Source organism: Vipera ursinii (assembly GCF_947247035.1).
Source record: "Vipera ursinii genome assembly, chromosome: 3".
NCBI classification, from domain to species: domain Eukaryota; kingdom Metazoa; phylum Chordata; class Lepidosauria; order Squamata; family Viperidae; genus Vipera; species Vipera ursinii.
The window spans coordinates 176,117,130-176,138,206 of NC_139516.1; the positions used below are offsets into that span (position 1 = coordinate 176,117,130).

General features: G+C 35.7%; 1 protein-coding gene across 2 annotated transcripts in view; it reads left to right on the forward strand.

Annotated features, from left to right (window-relative positions):
• The window catches only part of CHD7 (chromodomain helicase DNA binding protein 7), a 206,207-nt gene extending 185,408 nt beyond the window's left edge, over positions 1 to 20,799 (forward strand). For both annotated transcript variants that reach the window (XM_083361196.1, XM_083361195.1), the window contains 16 exons: positions 931 to 1,090; positions 4,343 to 4,432; positions 4,806 to 4,909; positions 6,070 to 6,199; positions 6,624 to 6,696; positions 6,926 to 6,977; positions 7,484 to 7,712; positions 7,843 to 8,051; positions 11,431 to 12,114; positions 12,905 to 13,062; positions 14,680 to 14,911; positions 15,236 to 15,675; positions 16,747 to 16,968; positions 17,310 to 17,450; positions 17,902 to 18,006; positions 18,939 to 20,799. In XM_083361196.1, the coding sequence (XP_083217322.1) occupies positions 931 to 1,090; positions 4,343 to 4,432; positions 4,806 to 4,909; positions 6,070 to 6,199; positions 6,624 to 6,696; positions 6,926 to 6,977; positions 7,484 to 7,712; positions 7,843 to 8,051; positions 11,431 to 12,114; positions 12,905 to 13,062; positions 14,680 to 14,911; positions 15,236 to 15,675; positions 16,747 to 16,968; positions 17,310 to 17,450; positions 17,902 to 18,006; positions 18,939 to 19,883 (3,974 nt within the window). In that variant the 3' untranslated portion in view covers positions 19,884 to 20,799. The remainder of the gene's footprint in view (positions 1 to 930; positions 1,091 to 4,342; positions 4,433 to 4,805; positions 4,910 to 6,069; positions 6,200 to 6,623; positions 6,697 to 6,925; positions 6,978 to 7,483; positions 7,713 to 7,842; positions 8,052 to 11,430; positions 12,115 to 12,904; positions 13,063 to 14,679; positions 14,912 to 15,235; positions 15,676 to 16,746; positions 16,969 to 17,309; positions 17,451 to 17,901; positions 18,007 to 18,938) is intronic.
• Positions 20,800 to 21,077: the final 278 nt, after the last annotated feature.

Below are 21,077 nucleotides of genomic sequence, written 5' to 3' on the forward strand. Positions count from 1 at the left end.
CAAACTGTGATATTCCCACCATGATGCTTCATGGTTAGGAGGAGCTCTATGATTCTATGATTGTTTATTTAATCAGAATCTCTCAGAAAATTCTAAAGAGTTCACAAAGTTTCTTTTACCACTGTATCTACTGCATAACAATCCTCAATGCCAGAACCCTAAATGTAGTCTTTTCTCAATAAAATGCAGTTTTGCTTTAATTGTAAATGATTAAAATTGCTGCTTAGCTATATATTGTGCATTAAATAAGCTTTTTGTACCAGCATATGTTGTGTAGTTCTTTAGCATTTGCTTCTGTGTGGGAGAAGGTCACTGGATTGTTTTAAATGAGCAGTCTGTTTCAGAGTTGCTGAAAGGCTATACCATTATTTTAAGTTCATTGGCAGAATAATGGGATGTAAACATTGAGCATGATCCAGCCATAGTGAAACATTATTACATCCCTCATCTCTTATGCCATGTTAATGGGACTGAAATACTTTTAACTTTGGCACAAATTCAACTAATGAAAGAAAATCTACAATATCATTAAATTATACATATGTAGAATATGCTGTATCATGTTTATGTTATTCTGGAATTAGTGCCTTTCATAATTTGCCACACAATTCTAGTTATGCCTATTCAGAAACTGAGTTAAAATAGGATTAACACCCAGGTAAGTGTGTATGATTGCAAGCAGAGTGCTTAGGAGGGTAAATTGTACAATAGCTTTCTGTGGTTTTCTAATTGTTTTCAATTGCTGCATAGTGCCTTTAACTATGATAATGATCATCATGGAATGCAATAGTGTAAAGTACGACCTAGTTTTCTAGAAGTCCATACCATAATGATAAAGGGCTGTGAGAAAGTGATTTCACAGGCAGATGGCCTCCTTTGACATGGTGTCAGAGTTAATGCTGAAAAACCATGCATGTGTACATTTCTTAGGCTTGTCTGCTCCAGTGCCCCGGGGGAGAAAAGGCAAAAAAGTAAAAGCTCAGAGTTCACAACCAGTGCTACAGAACGCTGACTGGCTAGCCAGCTGTAATCCAGATGCCTTGTTTCAGGAGGACAGCTATAAGAAACATCTCAAACATCACTGTAATAAGTAAGTTAATTCATTAACTTAATTTGACCCATTTTGACTTGAATGTTTCATGGAACTCAAATTCTAGGACCATAATATAGGACTTGTAGATTACTATAAGGATAATCTTTAAATTATGCTTCATCATTGACACTGTTTAATAGTATAGACCCATACACATTCTTATTTTGGTTAATGCTTAACATTTTTCTTAGGATACAGATTACTGTTTGTCTTCTCAATTTAAGTTGATGTCAGTATTTAAAACATGGTTGGTCTTACTTCATTGAATTATTAGAACTTATTATTTCTCATGAGTCTAGCATGTGGTATTTAATCCTTACATGCATTTAATCATATCTATTTTGAAATTATCCCTGTGTTGGAAATGTTGCGATTTTGAACAACATATGTGATGAAAAAACTGTATAATTGTTGATGTTATTCAGGGCTTGGCTGCCTGATGAAAATGAAGCATGTGCAATAAAAGACATTTAGTTCATTTTCCTCATCATTTATGTATTAGGAAGTACATTATTTTCTTTAAAACATAACTGTTCATCGTCAAAAGTCTATTCTACAAATCATAATTTTTAATTGTAGTTACATATAATTCATTTATTGTGAATTCATTTATCGTATATCATTATTATTGCACTCGCTATGGCTATTATTTTTGTCCATTCTCTTGATCTTTTGGAAGACCACTAAGACCTGTTTTTTTCTTCATGCATAGGACCAGGATGTTAGAGGAGCCCTATAAACGTGTGTCCATTTTACAAGTTTATGATATGGCACTTAGGCTTTTTTATAGTGAATTTTATTTTATTTTTTTAGTTATAGGGGCTCATTTTATATGGTTTCTCTTATATATTTTTTCCTTATAGACTGCTTTTTAATCACTCAGAATTATGCATTTTAAATGGATGGCCGTTTAACATTTCTAAATATGCTGCTTAAAAGTTGCTTTGAACAAAATGATTAATAAATTCATAAATAAATGTATAGTCTCATCTTCTGTAAAAGGTAATATGGTCAGGATAGCCGTTTTCAGGCATTTTATTCCTACGTTTAGTGGAACAGTGGGGCTTGGCTGTTGCCCTCTTACAATCTTCCTCCCTCCTTCCCTCCTCCTCCCCATCACCTCTTTCACACATTCTTTCTCTTTAGACTTATAGACTGACCAACTCAACACTGACTGTGGATGGCAGACTTTTTTAAAAAAATCAATATCTAGAAATAAAATAAAAGAAATATAATAGTGTTTTTTTATATTTTACATCAGCAAATATGCAGTGTACATCAATTGGATAACATGACCCTAAGTGAACTTTTTAATTTGAATATATATAAGTTGTAAATAATTGAAAAGATGTGCAAAAAGGAAGAAAGAGAGAAGTACAAAAGAATTGAAAGACAATATAATTCCAAAATGGTTCCATTAAATTAATAGTAATTATTTAAATAAAATAAAACAATATCTAAATCAAGGGGTAACCTACACTCCTTTGGGTGTAGAAATGGCTTGTTTTTGTCTAAATACAGGATGGCCAACTCCTTAAGTTGGAGAACTGGATCTTCCCTAACTAAGTTACTTAGAATTTTGAATCCAGCAATACTGAACTCTAATTTCTTCCATATTGTTATGTACTCGACCAGCTGAAGAACCTTTGCAGTGTGGTTTTTAAAGATCACCAAGTCTCCCGAGTATTTGGTTTTTTAAAGACAGAAGGCCAGTTATTGGCCAGGGACAGTCGAAGTCTAAGAGCAACACAGCTGTTTAGGGTTCTCAAAGAAAAATCCACCTGATTGGCCTTCAGGAAGGTGGTAAAGACGTGAGTTTTTCCACAGGCAGCGTTAATGGAGTTCGGAATGGTTATGTGAGGCTGTGAGATTTTTATTGAAGCTTCTGTTGTCTTTTTTGTTCTTTTCTCTTTCTTTAAATTATATTACATTTTCATGTTTGTCATCCAGAATTCCTCTGGTAGATGGACAGACATGTACATTTGTTTCATTTATTAATTGATAGTAAATAGCTATTAAATAAGTTATGTTCTTACTTTTAAAAGGTTCTTCACTAGATGCTGTCTGTGTTTCACATTGTTTTGCATTTGTGTAGAATGATTTCTAGATTTGAAACAGTGTCTCAGGTATTGCTTTTTATTCTGTAGGCATACTACACAAAAAGAAATGGTGTTCCAAAGGCTTTACAATATTGCAGGTGCTTTAGGGTGTCTTATTACCATGCGGAAAAGGCTGGGATAGAAGCTGCAGGGGTATTGCTCTAAGTACTAGGTGTACATGGCTAACCAAGTAAAAGGCAAGAATGCCTTTGGGCTTTTTTCCCAGTTGGACAACATTACTGTGTGGGGGTGAGGAGCTTCAGAAAACTACAGGGGGGCAGATGTGGCGCACATATTGCCAGGTCACATCACATCATTAGTATTTCGGGTAGAATATGCTTTTCCAGTGTATTTCTTTTAATAGTTTTCTAGCATCATTGAGAACAGAAGAGAGTAGATATTTAATTACATCAATTTGGTCTTTGAGTATGAATATAGGATTATGGCTCCAAAATAAATGTTTATATTCTTTTAGAGGAATTACACAATAAAGCTAAATATGGGTATATTCTGTTGTCTTCTAAGGTAAATAGGGTAATAAGAGAAGTAAATTTGGCAAAAACTTTTAAAAACACAATTTCTTAAGAAAACACTGACTTTTTCCTGTTTTTTAAAGCAAAGATTTGTATAATCTAACAAGTCTAACATTCCATACTGGGGGTTTATTGTAAGGTAGTAAAACCAGATTTTATATCTCGTTTATTCCTACAACTTCTGATGTGCTTCCAAAAATGGTATTAAGGCAGCAGCTGAGGAAATTTTATGAGATAATGAAGCAGAACAGTTACTGAAAGCCATCTGCTCAGTTGTTTACAAACTTGCTTCAATACTTCAGAGGCAGTGGTAGAGTACGTGTCTAAACTTCACAAGCTGCACTAGGTAGAACTAAATGAAATGCGCCTGGGTTGGGCTGAGCTCGATCCCTCTCTGTGCAGTCTAAGCGGTTGCCAGGCAGGCCTGTTGGAAGCCAGCAGAAAGCACCACACAGAGGTGATTATGTGCCACCATCTGTCACGCTTCAAGCCTACCATACAGCATGGCTAATCAGCCTTGGCAGGATGATGGATGAACAGCAGCAGCTGCCAAAAGCCACTGTTGGCAAACAGTCCTGAAGTTAAGAACTTTTTCCCCTCTCTGTTTTCCTCTCCAGGGTCCTGCTGCGTGTCCGCATGCTGTACTATCTGAGGCAAGAAGTTATAGGGGACCAAGCTGAAAAGATCTTAGAGGGTTCTGATTCAAGGTTAGTGCAAATTCAAGTTTATTTGTGCTTCACGATCACAGTTCGTGTGAATATTTTTGTATGATCATAAAAAAGTTAAAGATTAAACATATCTGTCTGTTTATGCTCTTATTAAACTGCTGCATATTTTGGTTGTTGAGTAAGGATGAAGAATTGTTAATTTCATGAAGTAAACTACTTCAACAGAATATCGGTGAACAACTTTAATTCATAAATCTAATGTAAAGGTTTAAAGTGGGAGAAGGTATACCATTTTCATATTATTATTTTTTTGCACACTTAATTTCTTGTTTAGTTCCAATTATACAAGTTTGTCCTTTTGACACTTATGCCAGCATTTAAAATTATTTGGAAATGCTAACTCTTGTTTTAGTGAGATTGATATTTGGATTCCTGAACCATTTCATGCTGAAGTTCCTATGGACTGGTGGGATAAGGAGGCAGATAAATCTCTCTTAATTGGAGTGTTCAAACATGGTAAGTGATGTCATACTTTGAACAGAGCTTCTTGGTAAAGCTTTCTGTTACACCAATATTCAGTCATAATATTAACAAGTATAGTTCCAAAGAACTGTTGGCTTCTGTTCCCTTTTTTCCTTCTGCATTAAAAAAATGTATTTGAGTTGTAAATATCAGATGCTGTTTTTAAATGTTTGCAGAATGTTTCAGAAGAAAACATTACTTTCTTGGCTGTAAAAAAACAAAACCATATTTGTTTAAATAATAGCCAAATAGTTTTACAGTTCTCCATAAACTCTGCTTCCAACATTGTTCACTTACTAATTCTGCCAGCTAGTGTCAAAGTGGATGGTGGGCTTAACCTCTGCTATTAATCGGTACAAGTGCCTTCTGGGCGATGTTCCAAGCAATATTTCACAAATGTCAGTGCTGAAAACTCTGGGCTCCCTTGAGTGAGATGCAGCCTTGTTAACTTTGAAAGACTAGGGAAGTAGAGTTGGCATGATATAAACAGTGGACAAATCCTGATTATAATCCTAATTCTCTGGAGTTTGGTGCAGTATTCTCAGTAGCCCAGATTGTCTAAAGGAGAGAGTGATGGCTTATAAAACCTTTCATGATTACAGCTTGGCTTGAGCCTGTACAGCAGTTAAGGAGAGTGTATTGTGGAATAAATTCTAATTGAATTGTGCTGCTTTGCCTATATACAGGAGTTCTGTTGTGGGCTCAACTGAGGCAAATCAAGCCTAAAAACCATGTTGGTGCCATGTACTGTTGGGATCTGCCGTTTTCCATCTAGTCAATGTGGTCAGTAAGAAAAAACAGCAGTCTGAAAATTACGATGGGAGCAGTATCATTACATACAGGCATCATCCTACATATTTCCCTAGCATAATGCTCTAGTTTCATTGTGACCAGAACAACCAAAAGGAGGTAATTTGGTTGCATGTAATGGAAGAAGGGCAACTCATAAGCACTTTTCTCTAGGTGTACAGTATAAATATTTATCATATTTCTCTTTCTCTTCTATCACTTATTCACACATTTTTCAGGAACTTCATTGGCAGTATCATTGCTTGAAAGGATTTTTAAAATAAGGTTTTCAGTTTATAAAAGTATAATCTGTAAGGATTCTTGTTTATAAATATTGGTCTTTTTTATGTTTTATCTGAATGCAGGCTATGAGAAGTACAATTCTATGAGAGCAGACTCTACTCTATGTTTTTTGGAACGGGTTGGCATGCCTGATGCCAAGGCCATTGCTGCTGAGCAGAGAGGGACAGATCTATTAACAGATGGTGGCGATGGGTAAGCAGGACATTATAAAAAAATTAATAAACTTTAACTGTATTGTGTATGCTGGCCTGACTTCACCTATTGCATCACATTTGTGGATTCTCATATATATAGGAATGTTTCAAAATAATATGTTGAGGAAAATAAAAAAAATCATTTTTTTATTGTAACAATAGGTATTGCTGGGGAGAATTTCCTTTTGCTTCAAGATTAATAATAATAATAATAATAATAATAATAATAATAATAATAATAATAATAATAATAATTAATAATAAAAAAAGTTGGAAGGGACCTTGGAGGTCATCTAGTCCAACACCTTTCTCAGGCAGGAAACCCTATACCATTTCAGACAAATGGTTGTCCAGTCTCTTCTTTTTCTTTTTAAAACATTTTGAGTGATTAACTGATATTTTCTGGACTTTATTTCATTTAGAGGTGATTTTGATAGAGAAGATGAAGACCCGGAATATAAACCAACCAGAATTCCATTCAAGGATGAAATTGATGTAAGAATCTATTCACATGCTAATGCAGAGTCACATACATACATGCATACATGCATGCATGCATACATACATACATACATACATATATTGTTGTGAATAACATTAATATTGTGGAATCCTCTTCTATTGGTTCTCTTCTATTGGTATGTTAATAATTTATAGTATACACACTTTATAATTAGGTTATTTTGAAACACTATTATTCATTACATTTTCTTTTTTGTCAAAGGAATTTGCAAACTCACCTTCTGACAAGGAAGAATCTCTAGAACTCCATGCAGGTAAGATTTTGGAAAACTTTGGTGATGAATGGAAGAATGGAAGAAAAAAGATGCTAACGATAAAAATGTGATCCAATGCATATTAAGGATCAGTTTGTTAGTAATTGTACTATGGAATATGTGAAATGTATTAAGTGCATTTGGTAGTTTTACCTCTATTTTTTTACCTATTATTATTTTACATATATTATCTAATATTAATTACTGTAGCAGCAAAACTATTTAAGGTAGAAACTAGATTTCCATGTGTATACAAAATCATACAAAATGGACTGAATATGAACATTACTCTTTGGGCTATCTGCTATTGCCAATGTTACATTGGAATACAGTTAAGAAAATTGGTCATAATAGTAATTCAAAAGCCTTTTCATAAAATTTCCTTTAACCATGAGGGGTTTATTATCAAAAGTGTTTTTGTTGCATGTTTCTATGATGATATTTTGCAAGCTGGTATTTGTCTTTAATTATGTATACCTCTTGTCTTCCTTGATAATATTCTCCAGGCAAGCACAGTGAAAATAGTGCTGATTTTGGTCAACTCTACTGGCCAAGCACTTCAACCCTGACTACTCGCTTGCGCCGTCTCATTACTGCCTATCAACGTAGCTATAAAAGGCAACAAATGAGGCAAGAAGCACTAATGAAGACTGACCGGCGTCGACGGCGACCTCGTGAAGAAGTGAGAGCACTGGAAGCAGAAAGAGAAGCTATAATAACAGAAAAACGTCAAAAGTAAGTTTCTCCAGGCTTCTTCATAGAAATTAGTATTGCCTTGCAACATAAAATTACTGTCTTTAGAATACATGCTGATATTCAGCTGGACTTTGGAAGTATCCTGACGTACTAATCTCTTTGTTTTTAGGTGGACAAGAAGAGAGGAAGCAGATTTTTATCGTGTTGTATCTACTTTTGGAGTTATTTTTGACCCTATGCAGCAACAGTTTGATTGGAACCAGTTCAGAGCTTTTGCCAGACTTGATAAGAAATCCGATGAAAGTTTGGAGAAGTACTTCAGTTGTTTTGTAGCTATGTGCAGGCGAGTGTGTCGAATGCCAGCCAAACCAGATGAAGGCAAGCCCATTGTTTTCCATAATACTAAAACATATTTTAGATATTTTGTTTAAAGAAGGATCATGTTTATTTTCCCTTTTACACTTTCCTTTTTTCCAGTTGTTGTGAACACATGCTATAATTTTGCAGTTGTAGAGTTCTCATTAAATAAAATTAGATCACATATAAAAGCAAATGGAAATAAAAACTGCCTTCAGGCTTCAGGTATTGAAGGTGGAGCTTATTATAGGCATCCTTGCTCCTACTAGACTTTTAACAATCAAATGAATGGATGCATTTCTCTGTAGAACAGTTGTGACTAATAATAGTCTCTTTAGGAGTGCTGCTTCCTTCTCTGAACTATCACATAGACCCAGGGATTATCTATTTATTTACTGTTCACTAGATTTATATCCTGGCTTTCCTTTAGGAGCTTGAGGCAGAAACAATATCATCCCTCTTCCAGGTTTTCCCCACAATATTCCTGTGGGCTAAAAGAATGTATCTGATACAAATCCACCCACTACTAAGAATAGACTTGAATCTCTCCAGTGCTGGTCCCACATTTTGACCCCTATGGTACACTATATTTCAGTAAAGGATAAAAATGAAAATACCTAGCAGCTGCTTCTAACACTTCAGCAACTGAGCTGGGGCCTTTAAGATAAATAGATGAACTTTTTGCTAGTCAGCTAACTAAGGTATGTAAGAAGCACATCACAATAGTAATGGAGGACTTTAATTACCCTGATATCAACTGAGAGACAAACTCTGCACCAAGTGGAAGATCAAACAGATTCCTGGCAAACCTAGCAGACAACTTTCTCTCCCAAAAACTAGAGAAGGGAAATGGGGATTAGCCATATTGGATTTAATTCTCACAAACAGAGATGAAATGATAGAAAGTGTTGAAGCCACAGGAACCTTGGGGGGAAGTGATCATGCAATATTGGAATTCAACATTCTGGAAGCACAAGCAACAGAACACAGCCAAACTAGAGTCTTGGACTTTAAAAGAGCTAATTTCAATAAACTTAGAGAGACCTTGGGAAGAATTCCGTGGATGAGAATCCTAAAGGGGAAAACAACTCAAGAAGCTTGGGAAATTTTGAAAAGTGAGATAATAAAGGCCCAGTCTAGTACAATACCAACAAAGAAGAAAAATAACAGCTCTCAAAAGAAACCAGCATGGCTACATAAAGAACTCTGATAAATTTAAAGATAAAAAGGACAAGTATAAGAGTTGGAAAGAGGGGCATATAAATAAGTCAGAATATCAGCAAATAGCCCATGCCTGCAAAGATGAAGTGAGGGAAGCTAAGGCTCAAAATGAACTAAGGCTTGCGACCAAAGTCAAAAATAACAAAAAAAGTTTCTTTCAACATATAAAAAACAAAAAGTTAAGGAAATGATTGGTCCATTAGTGGGGGAAAGTGGCAAGAAGGGGACAAGCAACAGGGAGAAAGCAGAACTCTTTAACTCATTTTTTGCATCTGTCTTTACACAAAGGGAAAAAACAGTCCAACCTACGAAAACCAGTGCCATAAAAAACAGAATAGAAACGCAAGTTAAGATAGGCAAGAAAATGGTAAGTGAGCACCTGTCCAGCCTAGACGAGTTCAGATCACCAGGACCAGATGGATTACACCCCAAAGTTCTCAAGGAACTGACAGACGTGATCTCAGAACCACTGAACTATATTTTTCAAAGATCCTGGAGCACTGCGGAACTACCAGAGGACTGGAAGACAGCTGATGTAGTTCCCCTCTTCAAAAAAGAGGAAAAAATAGATCCAGGAAATTACAGACCTATCAGCCTGACCTCAATACCTGGGAAGATTCTGGAAAAGATAATCAAAAAACAGATCAGCGAACACCTTGATGCAAACAAAGTCATCACTAAAAGTCAACATGGGTTTGTCAAAAACAGATCATGCCAGACAAATCTTATTGCATTCTTTGACCAAGTGACAAAATTAGTGTACCAGAGGAATGCTGTAGATATAATTTACTTGGACTTCAGTAAGGCATTTGATAAAGTAGATCACAACCTACTACTTGATAAGATAGAAAAATGGGTTAGATGCTATCACCACCAGATGAATTCGTAGCTGGCTGACAGGCTGTACTCAGCATTTGGTCCTCAATGGAACTGCATCTACATGGAAGGAAGTGTGTAGTGGGGTGCCCCAGGACTCTGTTCTGGGCCCAGTGCTCTTCAACATCTTCATCAATGATTTGGATGAGGGGATAGATGGGGAACTCATCAAATTTGCAGATGACACCAAGCTGGCTGGAATAGCCAACACTCCAGAAGATAGGCTTAAAATACAGGAGGATCTGGACAGACTCGAACACTGGGCGCTATCTAACAAAATGAAATTCAATGGTGAAAAATGTAAGGTTCTACATTTAGGCAGGAAAAATCAAATGCACAGATATAGTATAGGTGGTACCTTGCTCAATAGTAGTAACTGTGAGAGGGATCTCTGAGTCCTAGTAGACAATCACTTCAATATGAGCCAGCAGTGTGCTGCAGCTGCCAAAACAGCCAACACAGTGCTAGGCTGCATTAACAGAGGGATAGAATCAAGATCAAGTGAAGTACTAATACCACTTTACAATGCTTTGGTAAGGCCACACCTGGAATACTGCATCCAGTTTTGGTCACCATGATGTAAAAAAGATGTTGAGACTCTAGAAAGGGTACAGAGAAGAGCAACAAAGATGATTGGGGGGCTGGAGGCTAAAACATAAAGGGAACGGCTGCTGGAATTGGGTATGTCTAGTTTAACAAAGAGAAGGGTGAGGGGTGACATGATAGCAGTGTTCCAATATCTCAGGGGCTGCCACGAAGAAGAGGGAGTCAAGCTGTTCTCCAAAGCACCTGAAAGCAGGACAAGAAGCAATGGATGGAAACTAGTCAAGGAGAAAAGCAACCTAGAACTAAGGAGAAACTTCCTGACAGTTAGAACAATTAACCAGTGGAACAACCTGCCGCCAGAAGTGATGAATGCTCCAACACTGGAAGTTTTTAAGAAGCGACTGGACAGCCATTTGCCTGAAATGGTATAGGGTTTCCTGCCTGAGAAGGGGGTTGGACTAGATGACCTCCAAGGTCCCTTCCAACTTATTATTATCCCAAGCCAAGTTTAAAACAATTAAGAGCAATTGAGATTCTTTGCATTTGCAGAGAATAACTATAAGTACATTTGCTTCAGTTTGGGGGCAGGGCTACTGATTGGGCTTATTTTAAATTGGGAATTATTTGAAACCCAATAATAACTTATATTATACAACTTAAAAAAACTCTTCTTAAAATCAAATAGCATAGAATATTGTGTGATGCGTACTAATGTTAAAATTTTCCTAATTTCTTTGTACTCATTTTTTCCTTATAGAACCTCCTGATCTCTCTACTATAATTGAGCCTATCACTGAAGAACGTGCTTCTCGAACTTTGTATCGTATAGAACTTTTGAGGAAAGTCCGGGAGCAGGTTCTCCATCACCCATTATTGGCAGAGAGGCTAAAATTGTGTCAGCCAAGTTTGGATTTACCAGAATGGTGGGAGTGTGGCAAACATGATAAAGATTTATTGATTGGAGCTGCTAAACATGGAGTCAGCAGGACAGATTATCACATTCTAAATGATCCTGAACTTTCTTTTCTTGATTCTCATAAAAATTTTGCTCAAAATAGAGGTGGTGCTAGTCTAACTACCATATCTCTATTAAACCCACTGGGGGTTTGCTGTGGTCAGTCAATGTCTATTATCCCAACCTCACTAGTACAAGATGAAAAACCTACAGAACAAGCTGAGGTTAAACTGGAAGAAGTTGAAAAAGTACCAGCCAAAGAAAAGTCTGGCAGTGAGGAGGATGAGGCAGGAGATGTTGCAGTAAAAAGTGATAAGGAAGAGGCTGAGGCTGAAGTTGAGGCTGTTTCTGTTAAATGTGAAATAAAAGATACAGAACTGAGTACAGAAGTTGATCCTAAATCAATTTCTGAAAAAGGTTCGGAAGATGATGAAGAAGAAAAACTTGATGATGATGACAAGTCAGAAGAATCTTCACAACCTGAAGGTAATATAAATTAAGAATTATATTGACTATACTTGGCAGACCAGATCTTAGCAGTTCTTTCAGTAGACTTAAGAGTCTCAAGTCTGATCTTACTCAAACTTTTTAAAATGCAGAACTAGGAATTCAAGACTTTAGTATTTTTCTTTTCAGTAAACCTTTCCACATTTATTTTTCTAGCAAGGAATTTCTACATCTGTCTACAAATCCTTATGTGTTGTATAAGATTATGTACCATGTTGTTAAGGCACTTGTCAAGATTGTTTGACCTCCTTATTGCTTTCTGAAAACTGAGCACAGGCTTAATCATCAACACTGCTGTGCTGTTGTAAAGAAAGATCAGTAGTAATGGACAAGAAAGCTTGAGAACACAGTTTGATAGCTATTTTATTTGGTTCTAACAAATAAAGGATACCATGTAAATGTTTTAGAAATAGCATTGTCATCTGTGTTATTTCTTTGAACTGCAGTAAAATAGAATATTTAAAAAATATATATAATCCAAGTAAGTCAGAAAGCATCCTAAGAATTATTGTGATTTTACCAAATAAAATGCCATAAATTTATAAATTTCACTAAAAAAATATAATTTTTCCAACATAATTTCTCAGCATTTTTACTTCTATGTTCACCTCAGAAATAAAATACATCAATATTTGTCCATTGTGATGGACCAAAAAATTCCCAGTACTTAGTCTAATCAAAACTTCAATGATCATATAAAATTTATTATACCATAAATAACTGTCCTACTTTGGGGAGCTAATTTTTGGTGATTGTTATTTCTCAACAGGAATGATTTCCCGGGGTAAGAATTTTGATGAAGAAAGCAATGCATCCCTGAGCACTGCAAGGGATGAAACGCGTGATGGATTTTATATGGAAGATGGAGACCCATCAGTAGCCCAGCTGCTTCATGAAAGAACATTTGCCTTTTCTTTTTGGCCTAAGGTTTGTTCAATATATAACATGATTCTTAGCATTTGATTTCTGAATGTTATCAGCTCTATATTGCTTAATAGTGTATATCAATTCTGTGAAGCTATAGAGCAAATTCTCTTCAGGAAGGTTGAGAGGTACTCAAGGAGAATATGAGGTATTTAGAGGTTTGGCTATCAGCAGATAAACATACCTGATTTTCTCAACTGGAGAGGATTCTATTAGAGATATTCTAGCTTTTCTGCATTATAATAGAACAGAAAAATAAAGTAAAATTTCAGACTGAGACTTCCTTTTTTGTTCCCTGCCACCTAAAGGATATGTTGTAGGCCTGCTATTCAGAAACCAACAACTTAAAATAAATAGTATGATATTTCCTAAGTGTTGTAATGTAGATGGATCTTAAAAAGGATTAATAGACAAAGAATATTTTATAGCTTTCTTTTTTTAAAAAAATACCCCTAAAATTCAGAATGGATAAAGCGCTCATTGTGAAATAGTACTAGCTTCATATACATCTCAGTTTCTGATTTCATTGGGTGCTAGAAAAAAATAAAGTAGTAAAAATCTTAAGCTTCCTAATCACCATAACGGGGCCATCTGGATTAAGGAAAATAACCTTGCTGTAATAGGCTTATTCCTGGGGAAAACAAGCAGCTGGTTACAGCTGCTGAAATCTGCTGGCAGGTTGTATTATATTTTGTCATTTAGTGAAGATTGAGCCTATCTGGTTAGCAATCAATAATTTCCAAATATTGATAATTATTTTGTGATTCAGGATACTGTTAACTGTGTTTCCAGAGAAAGTGGCTTAAAATTAATCTATTGCTAGTTTACAATAAACTTCAAAATAATACAGTACAAATGTACAAATAACACTAGCAGAAAATATAATATGTTCATGTCGATAATCAACAGCACAAGAAAACAATCTTTACAGCATTCAGATTTTAAAAGCAAATATTATTGGCCAAGTAGTTTAACTTTCTTAACAAGAAAAATCAGAATGACATTATGTAAAGCATAATCTTAAAAGTTTCAAAAATATGCAGTTAAGTTTCAAAGTATTCTCTATGCAGCAGTGCATGTTTTGTATTTCCCTTTATTTTGAGTATACGGTAATTAAATTGTTTCAGTATACATGCTTGAGTGGAACGTGGAAGTGATAATGGGTATGGAATGAGAACTGACATTTATGGGATGTTCCTAGATTGGTACCCTTTTCACAAAGTTGAACTTTATTAATAGTGACACTAATAAAGAACCACTTCCTAGGACAGAATTACAGATGGTGTTGTCTCTGACCTACCTAAGACAAAGTTATTGAGAGTAAAGATTATATTATTCATTGTGTAGTAATTACACTATTACTTGTCAATTCGGCTTGAGTTTTAAAATGTCTAAGTAATAGCAAACACTCAGGAAAAAATACTGCACATCCAACAGTTCATTTATTTTGATTACTAACAGCAAAAATCTTTGTTCTTCATTTATGTGCATTCAGTATAATTTCAGGGTAATTGGGAATACTTTTTTGATGCAGAATTTAAATTATAATTACTCTGGATCTAAAATTAGTAAATCTGTTAAACCATGCAATAATGCAGATTTTGTATTTCCCTTTTGCAGGATCGAGTAATGATCAACCGATTAGACAGCATCTGTGAAGCAGTGCTGAAGGGAAAGTGGCCAATAAATAGACGCCAGATGTTTGATTTCCAAGGGCTTATACCAGGGTATACACCAGCAGCTGTGGACAGCCCTCTACAGAAAAGAAGCTTTGCTGAACTCTCCATGGTTGGTCAGGCCAGCATCAGTGGCAGTGAAGATGTCTCCGTATCGCCTCAGTTATCTAAGGCATGTTTTATTTAACCAAAGGAAAAGGGCCAAAATAGTAGCAGAAAACACATGTGGCAAGAAATTCCACTTTTGCCAGAAAAAATAAACAAAAATAAATAATATTTAGATTGAAAGTAGTTTTTATGACACATTTTTCATTAGACAAAAAAAACATTATTAACTTAGCTAATATTGGTCAGGCCAAAAAATATTGATTGGGACAGTGCCATCATATTATGCTTTTCCCATTTTTCAAAAATGCACTAACAATTGAACACACTTCTTTTAAGGAAGCAATGGTAAAGTCATTGCTCATAATGATATATGTTAATTTTTCATTAGGAAGATGTACTCAATTTATCAGTTCCACGTCAGCGGAGGAGGCGGAGGAGGAAGATTGAAATTGAGGCTGAAAGGGCAGCCAAGAGGAGAAATTTAATGGAAATGGTTGCCCAATTGCGAGAATCACAGATTGTATCTGAAAATGGGCAAGAAAAAATTGTAGACTTATCAAAAGCCTCAAGGGAGGCAACAAGTTCTACCTCAACTTTTTCAGCTGTTCCTTCAAAATTTCTGTTACCTACTGTTTCGACACCAGTGTCTGATGCCTTTAAAACTCAAATGGAGCTGCTACAAGCAGGCCTTTCTCGTACACCCACAAGACATCTGCTAAATGGTTCCTTAATTGATGTCGAGCCACCCATGAAAAGGAGAAGAGGAAGAAGGAAAAACGTAGAAGGTCTTGATCTTTTATTTATAAGCGGCAAGCAAGCATCTCTGACAGCAGTAAGAAGATATTTCTGTTACATTATTTTCAAAAAAAAAAAGAAAAAGAAAATACAGCTTAATTATGATAACATAGGGGCCAGCCTGTGGCCCCATGCAACTCCCTAGCTATTCCCAGAATATCTCAGAATAGATAAGATAAAAATATTTAATTTATTCCTGGAGCATTTAAGAGCTGATTTTTCATATTTGAAGAAGTTTAAAGATACATGTCTCTTCTTAATTCTCATCAAAATGCAAAAAAGGTGAAAACATTCTGGCACCAGCTACTCTAAAAATATCACCATTCATTTTTCCTGAAGCCCTTGAAAACCCTTGTTTGTTTTATTTTTTTATTGTCACCCACTAGGAAATTGCCCATTCCTAATATGGGGGCGGGGGGGGTAATAAATGTAGGAAATCTGGAAAATCCTGTAGAAGTCTTGTATCTTAAATATTAATCAGTTGATTATAACAAGCTTTTATGGATCATAGTCTACTTCATCAGATGAGTCACAGAAGATTTATTTGCAAAAGTCTAAAGTGGCTGCCCATTTGGAATATTTTACTTAAAGCAATTCTTATTGAACTCACAGGTCTGTTTAGAATATAAATTAAAAGTAGTTTGGAGCCAGATGTTTTGTTTGTAAAGGTGCCCATTTATCCATTTAAAATAGAAGACCATGAAACTGTGTACAGAACATTTTGGTAACTTAGTATTACAATACTAGCTATACCCATCATGACCTAAAAAATCCAAATATGCCCACCAGCCCAAATAAAAGTTGTCTATCCTTACTATATAGCCATATGTGTCTACTTTAAGCCACAAAGATACCAGAATGATTGCCTTTATGTATTTTTGTCATACATGGCATCACAACATGTTTTTCACTTGCTTTTCCTCACTGTCCATAGAACTGTATGTATAAGTAATGGTAAGAGAGTTAACAAGATTGAGTTTGTGTTGTTTGTCATTATTAACAATGTCTAAAAAGGCTAACAGCACTCCCCATTTAAGTTAGGTGTTGAATTCACTCCTGTTGAATTAGCATTATGTTGAAAGTTAATGGAATTTTGAACTTTCTGCAGGAAGATGCAGAAGTGACCAAAGTGTTTGATGAAGAAATGGAACTTCCTCCAGCAAGAAACATTCCATCTCCTGGGCAACTGGATCCTGATACTCATATTTCTGTCATTAATATGGAAGATGGGACCAGACTAGTGGGAGAAGATGCACCTAAAAACAAGGATTTAGTTGAATGGCTTAAATTGCATCCCATGTATACTGTTGATATGCCAAGTTATGTACCAGTAAGTGAATACTCTCCTTTTCTTATTTTACCATTTCAGTTATATGTGACAGAATTCTTAAGATTTTTTTAAAAAACACTTTACAATAAGTAAAGTAAGCAAGACAGTTGTAAATATTGAAAGTGTCCAATTATTTTTGTGGTCTCTGACCTATTTGAAAAGCTCAAGCTTGAATGCTTGATTTGGAACTCTGTTTATGTTAAGCATTTGCAAAGACTTTTAAAATATTAGTGCTAAACATGTAATGGTCTCAATGTTTCAGTGATAAAATATATTCTACTTTTTAAATATAAATTAAGCATTCATGTCTAGGAAATAATTGTCCTTTTTCTTTTCTTTAGAAGAGTGCAGATGTGCTGTTTTCCCCATTTCAGAAACCGAAGCAAAAGCGGCACAGATGTCGAAATCCTAATAAATTGGATATTAACACCTTAACTGGAGAAGAGAGGGTTCCTGTTGTAAATAAACGGAATGGGAAGAAGGTAATGCATTGACTAATTTCCTCTATGAATATCTATTGTTTCATTTAATCTTCAAGTAGATACTTTTATATTACTTTTCTATAAAACGGCATCCCTCAGTCACTTCAAACATTCTGTATCATTTTGTTTGAAGTATCAGTACTGAATCAAAGATCTTCATTGGAGATTTTCTGGAGGAGGCTGGGTAACTTCTAGTTTGAGTTGTTATTTCTCTTAGTTTTTCACATCATGGAATAGGAGGAATATTGATTCTATTATCATTTTTGGATTTTAAGTTGCAGTATTTTTGACAATTTTTGTACTTTTGTACTTTATTAATAATGATTTAATTAGCCATTTGATAATCAGATTATCAGTGGCAGTATGTATAAATAAATAATAGGCTACTTTTGTTAAACTGCATACATTATGAAATATAGACCTTTAATTAAAATGTAATATATATTACTAGATGGGTGGTGCTATGGCTCCACCAATGAAGGACTTGCCAAGATGGCTGGAAGAAAATCCAGAATTTGCTGTTGCTCCAGATTGGACTGACATTGTTAAACAGTCTGTAAGTAATAGAGTTTTTTTTAAAAAAAAATAGGTTTATTTTTTTATTCGATTTAATTCATTTTGGTGCTATCCAACTCCAGCCCTCTCACAATATTAAAATATTGTAGCATAATTTAAATGAGGGAACCCAGACTGTACCTAATCTGTCAGCTTTTACCAACTGTGGAAAAATTGCAGGAGACAGGCAGTTCCTCAAATAAGTAGGCTCCATGCCTTTAAAATGAGAACCAGCACTTTGAAATGCACCCAGAAGTATGTTGGTAAACAGTACAGCTTCAGCATACCACTGCTCAGATTGCTGCATTGTGGACCAGTTGCAGCTTTTGAGTGGTTTTCAAGGTCAGCTCCATGGAGAGCACATTGTTGACAAGGATATGTGGGACAGTTGAGGACTACCCAATCAAGAAAACATAAGTATCTATGCTTCATGTAACTTTACCATCTCTTTTTTTCCTGTGACTTATTCATTGGTAAGCCTATTCACAGGTGAAAAACTCAGTACCATATTTGGATCCCATGTATTTCCCTCAGTTATGCTGTTGATATTTAGCAATGTCATATTTTGCAGTAAAAGAAAATCAGAAGACATATATAATGCTTCTGATGTGCTTCACACATCTATTTTGCCTCTTCATATCCCCAGGTGAAAAGAATCAGATTGGACCTTAAATTTTGCTTCTACAATTTTTCTTACAATTGTGTTCCTTGGATTTAATCTGATATTACAAACCTAGTTTTTATTAGGGTTAACTTTTATAACTCATGGATTTAAGATAAAAGGGGGACAAATAAGATGAATAAATAGACCCCTTTAATATATACAATGGTGAATCGTAAGAGCAGCATGATGTAAAATGCTCAGTATCTAGACATCATTAAAAATGAAAGCATAATTGTATGCTTCTGCTTTTCTTTTTTGCCATCATCTAGGGTTTTGTTCCAGAATCCATGTTTGACCGTCTTCTCACAGGTCCCGTGGTGCGGGAAGAGGGTGCAAGCAGAAGAGGGAGAAGGCCAAAAAGTGAAATTGCCAAAGCAGCTGCAGCAGCTGCTGCTGCAGCTTCAACATCGGGAATTAACCCACTGATAATGAACAGTCTGTTCGCTGGAATGGATCTTGCAAGCCTTCAGAATTTACAAAACCTACAATCTCTCCAACTTGCAGGTCTCATGGGCTTCCCTCCAGGACTAGCGACAGCTGCTGCTGCTGGTGGAGGTAATTCTAAAAATCCAGCTGCTATGCTGCCTCTGATGTTGCCAGGTATGGCAGGGTTGCCCAATATGTTTGGACTAAGTGGATTGTTGAATAACCCAATAACAGCTGCTTCTGGAAACACCACTATGGCTTCCAGTCAAGGAGAAAATGAAGATGGCACTTCAAAAGTAGAAGAAAAGAAGAATGAGAATGAAGAGGAGAACAAAGACTCTGAGAAAAGCACAGACGTTGTTTCAGCTACTGACTCTGCAAATGGATCTGTTGGTGCAACTGCTGCTGTGGCCTCTGCTACCACCACAAGCAACACTGGATTGCCTGCCAACCCTCTAACCTTCAATCCTTTCCTTCTGTCAACGATGGCTCCTGGTCTGTTTTACCCTTCTATGTTTCTACCTCCGGGATTGGGAGGATTGACACTACCTGGTTTCCCAGCATTAGCGGGACTTCAGAATGCAGTGGGCTCCAGTGAAGTGAAGGTTACTGATAAAACTGAAGAAGCTGCCTTTAAAGATGAAGAAAATCTAGAGGGCAGTGATGCAGAGGAGAGCCTTGATAAAACTGCAGATTCCTCTGCTTTAGAAGATGAAATAGCACAGGGTGAAGAATTAGACTCACTTGATGGGGGGGATGAAATAGAAAACAATGAAAATGATGAATAAGCAGTACAAGTTACTGTTCAAGTGTTTTAAAACTTTTGACAAGTGGTAGTCCTACTGTTTACACTCACAGTTAATGTCCATACTTAGTTTTATAAGCTGTTCTGTAACATAGTGTAGCAAACAAAAAGTCATGTTATACAGATGAGTCAAAAGGTATCTTGGTCATTAAGTATTGTGCAGTGCATTATTTATTATCCCTAGAAGAGATGAAATGGAGAGATGACCTTATCTTTTTAAGGAAATTGATATAATGCTCTGCTTTTTTTCCTTTTGGTACCATTGGTATTATAAAGCAGCAATTTGTAATAGAGTGGCACTAAATAGAAGGAAGTGCTGCTGAAAGGAAGTATGAAGTTATATATTTAATTATTAATTTTTAATTTTTTGCTGTGAAGGTCAAGATAAATTTTAACATGCATATCATTCTATATCATTTTGACTGTATGGAAGTTCACTCGTGCACATATGTGCACACGCACACTCACACATATATACACACATTCTCTGACAATCTCCATGATAGTGTGAATGTCTCTGTCTTGAGACACAGCAATAATAAGGCAGCTGTTGAATGTGAAGAGTACCTTTTGGAAATTACCCATTGAAAAGGTTCTTGCAGGATAAAACTACAGTTAAATCGTCTCGTGATTTTGTAATGCACTGGTAAAACAATTTTTTTTAAAAATCAGGTACCTTTTTAAATTAAAGGACTTTGTTACTTTAGCCACAAAGCTAAACAGATTACCTCAACTCTAAAGTAGCCTTGAAGTTTACAGACATGACTTTGTAAATGTATTTGTTTTTCTTTTTTTGGTGATGTCTTTTTATTCCCCCCACCCCCACCTTGGAAATTGCTATCATGTAAGATAAGATGTAAATTGCTGCCAACTGTAGTAATGATGCTTTTAATAAAAGTGACTCATGATATGTAAGGTGTAATTCCTAGAATATAGTGATCACAACTGATTCATTCTCAACAGAAACAAACATATCACAGCAGTCTTCTCCCTGTATCTTTCTTGACCAGCTTTTCTATCTCCAAATATACTAAATTAGTAGTCCGGAAAAGACAAGGAAAAAAGCCTGAATTATACTCATATTGTTCAACCCTTACTGAAGCTTCAGAAAAATGCACAAAGAACTGCCTTACGCCCTCAACATATTTTCAAATGTGTTCCCTGTGTGATAATGTGG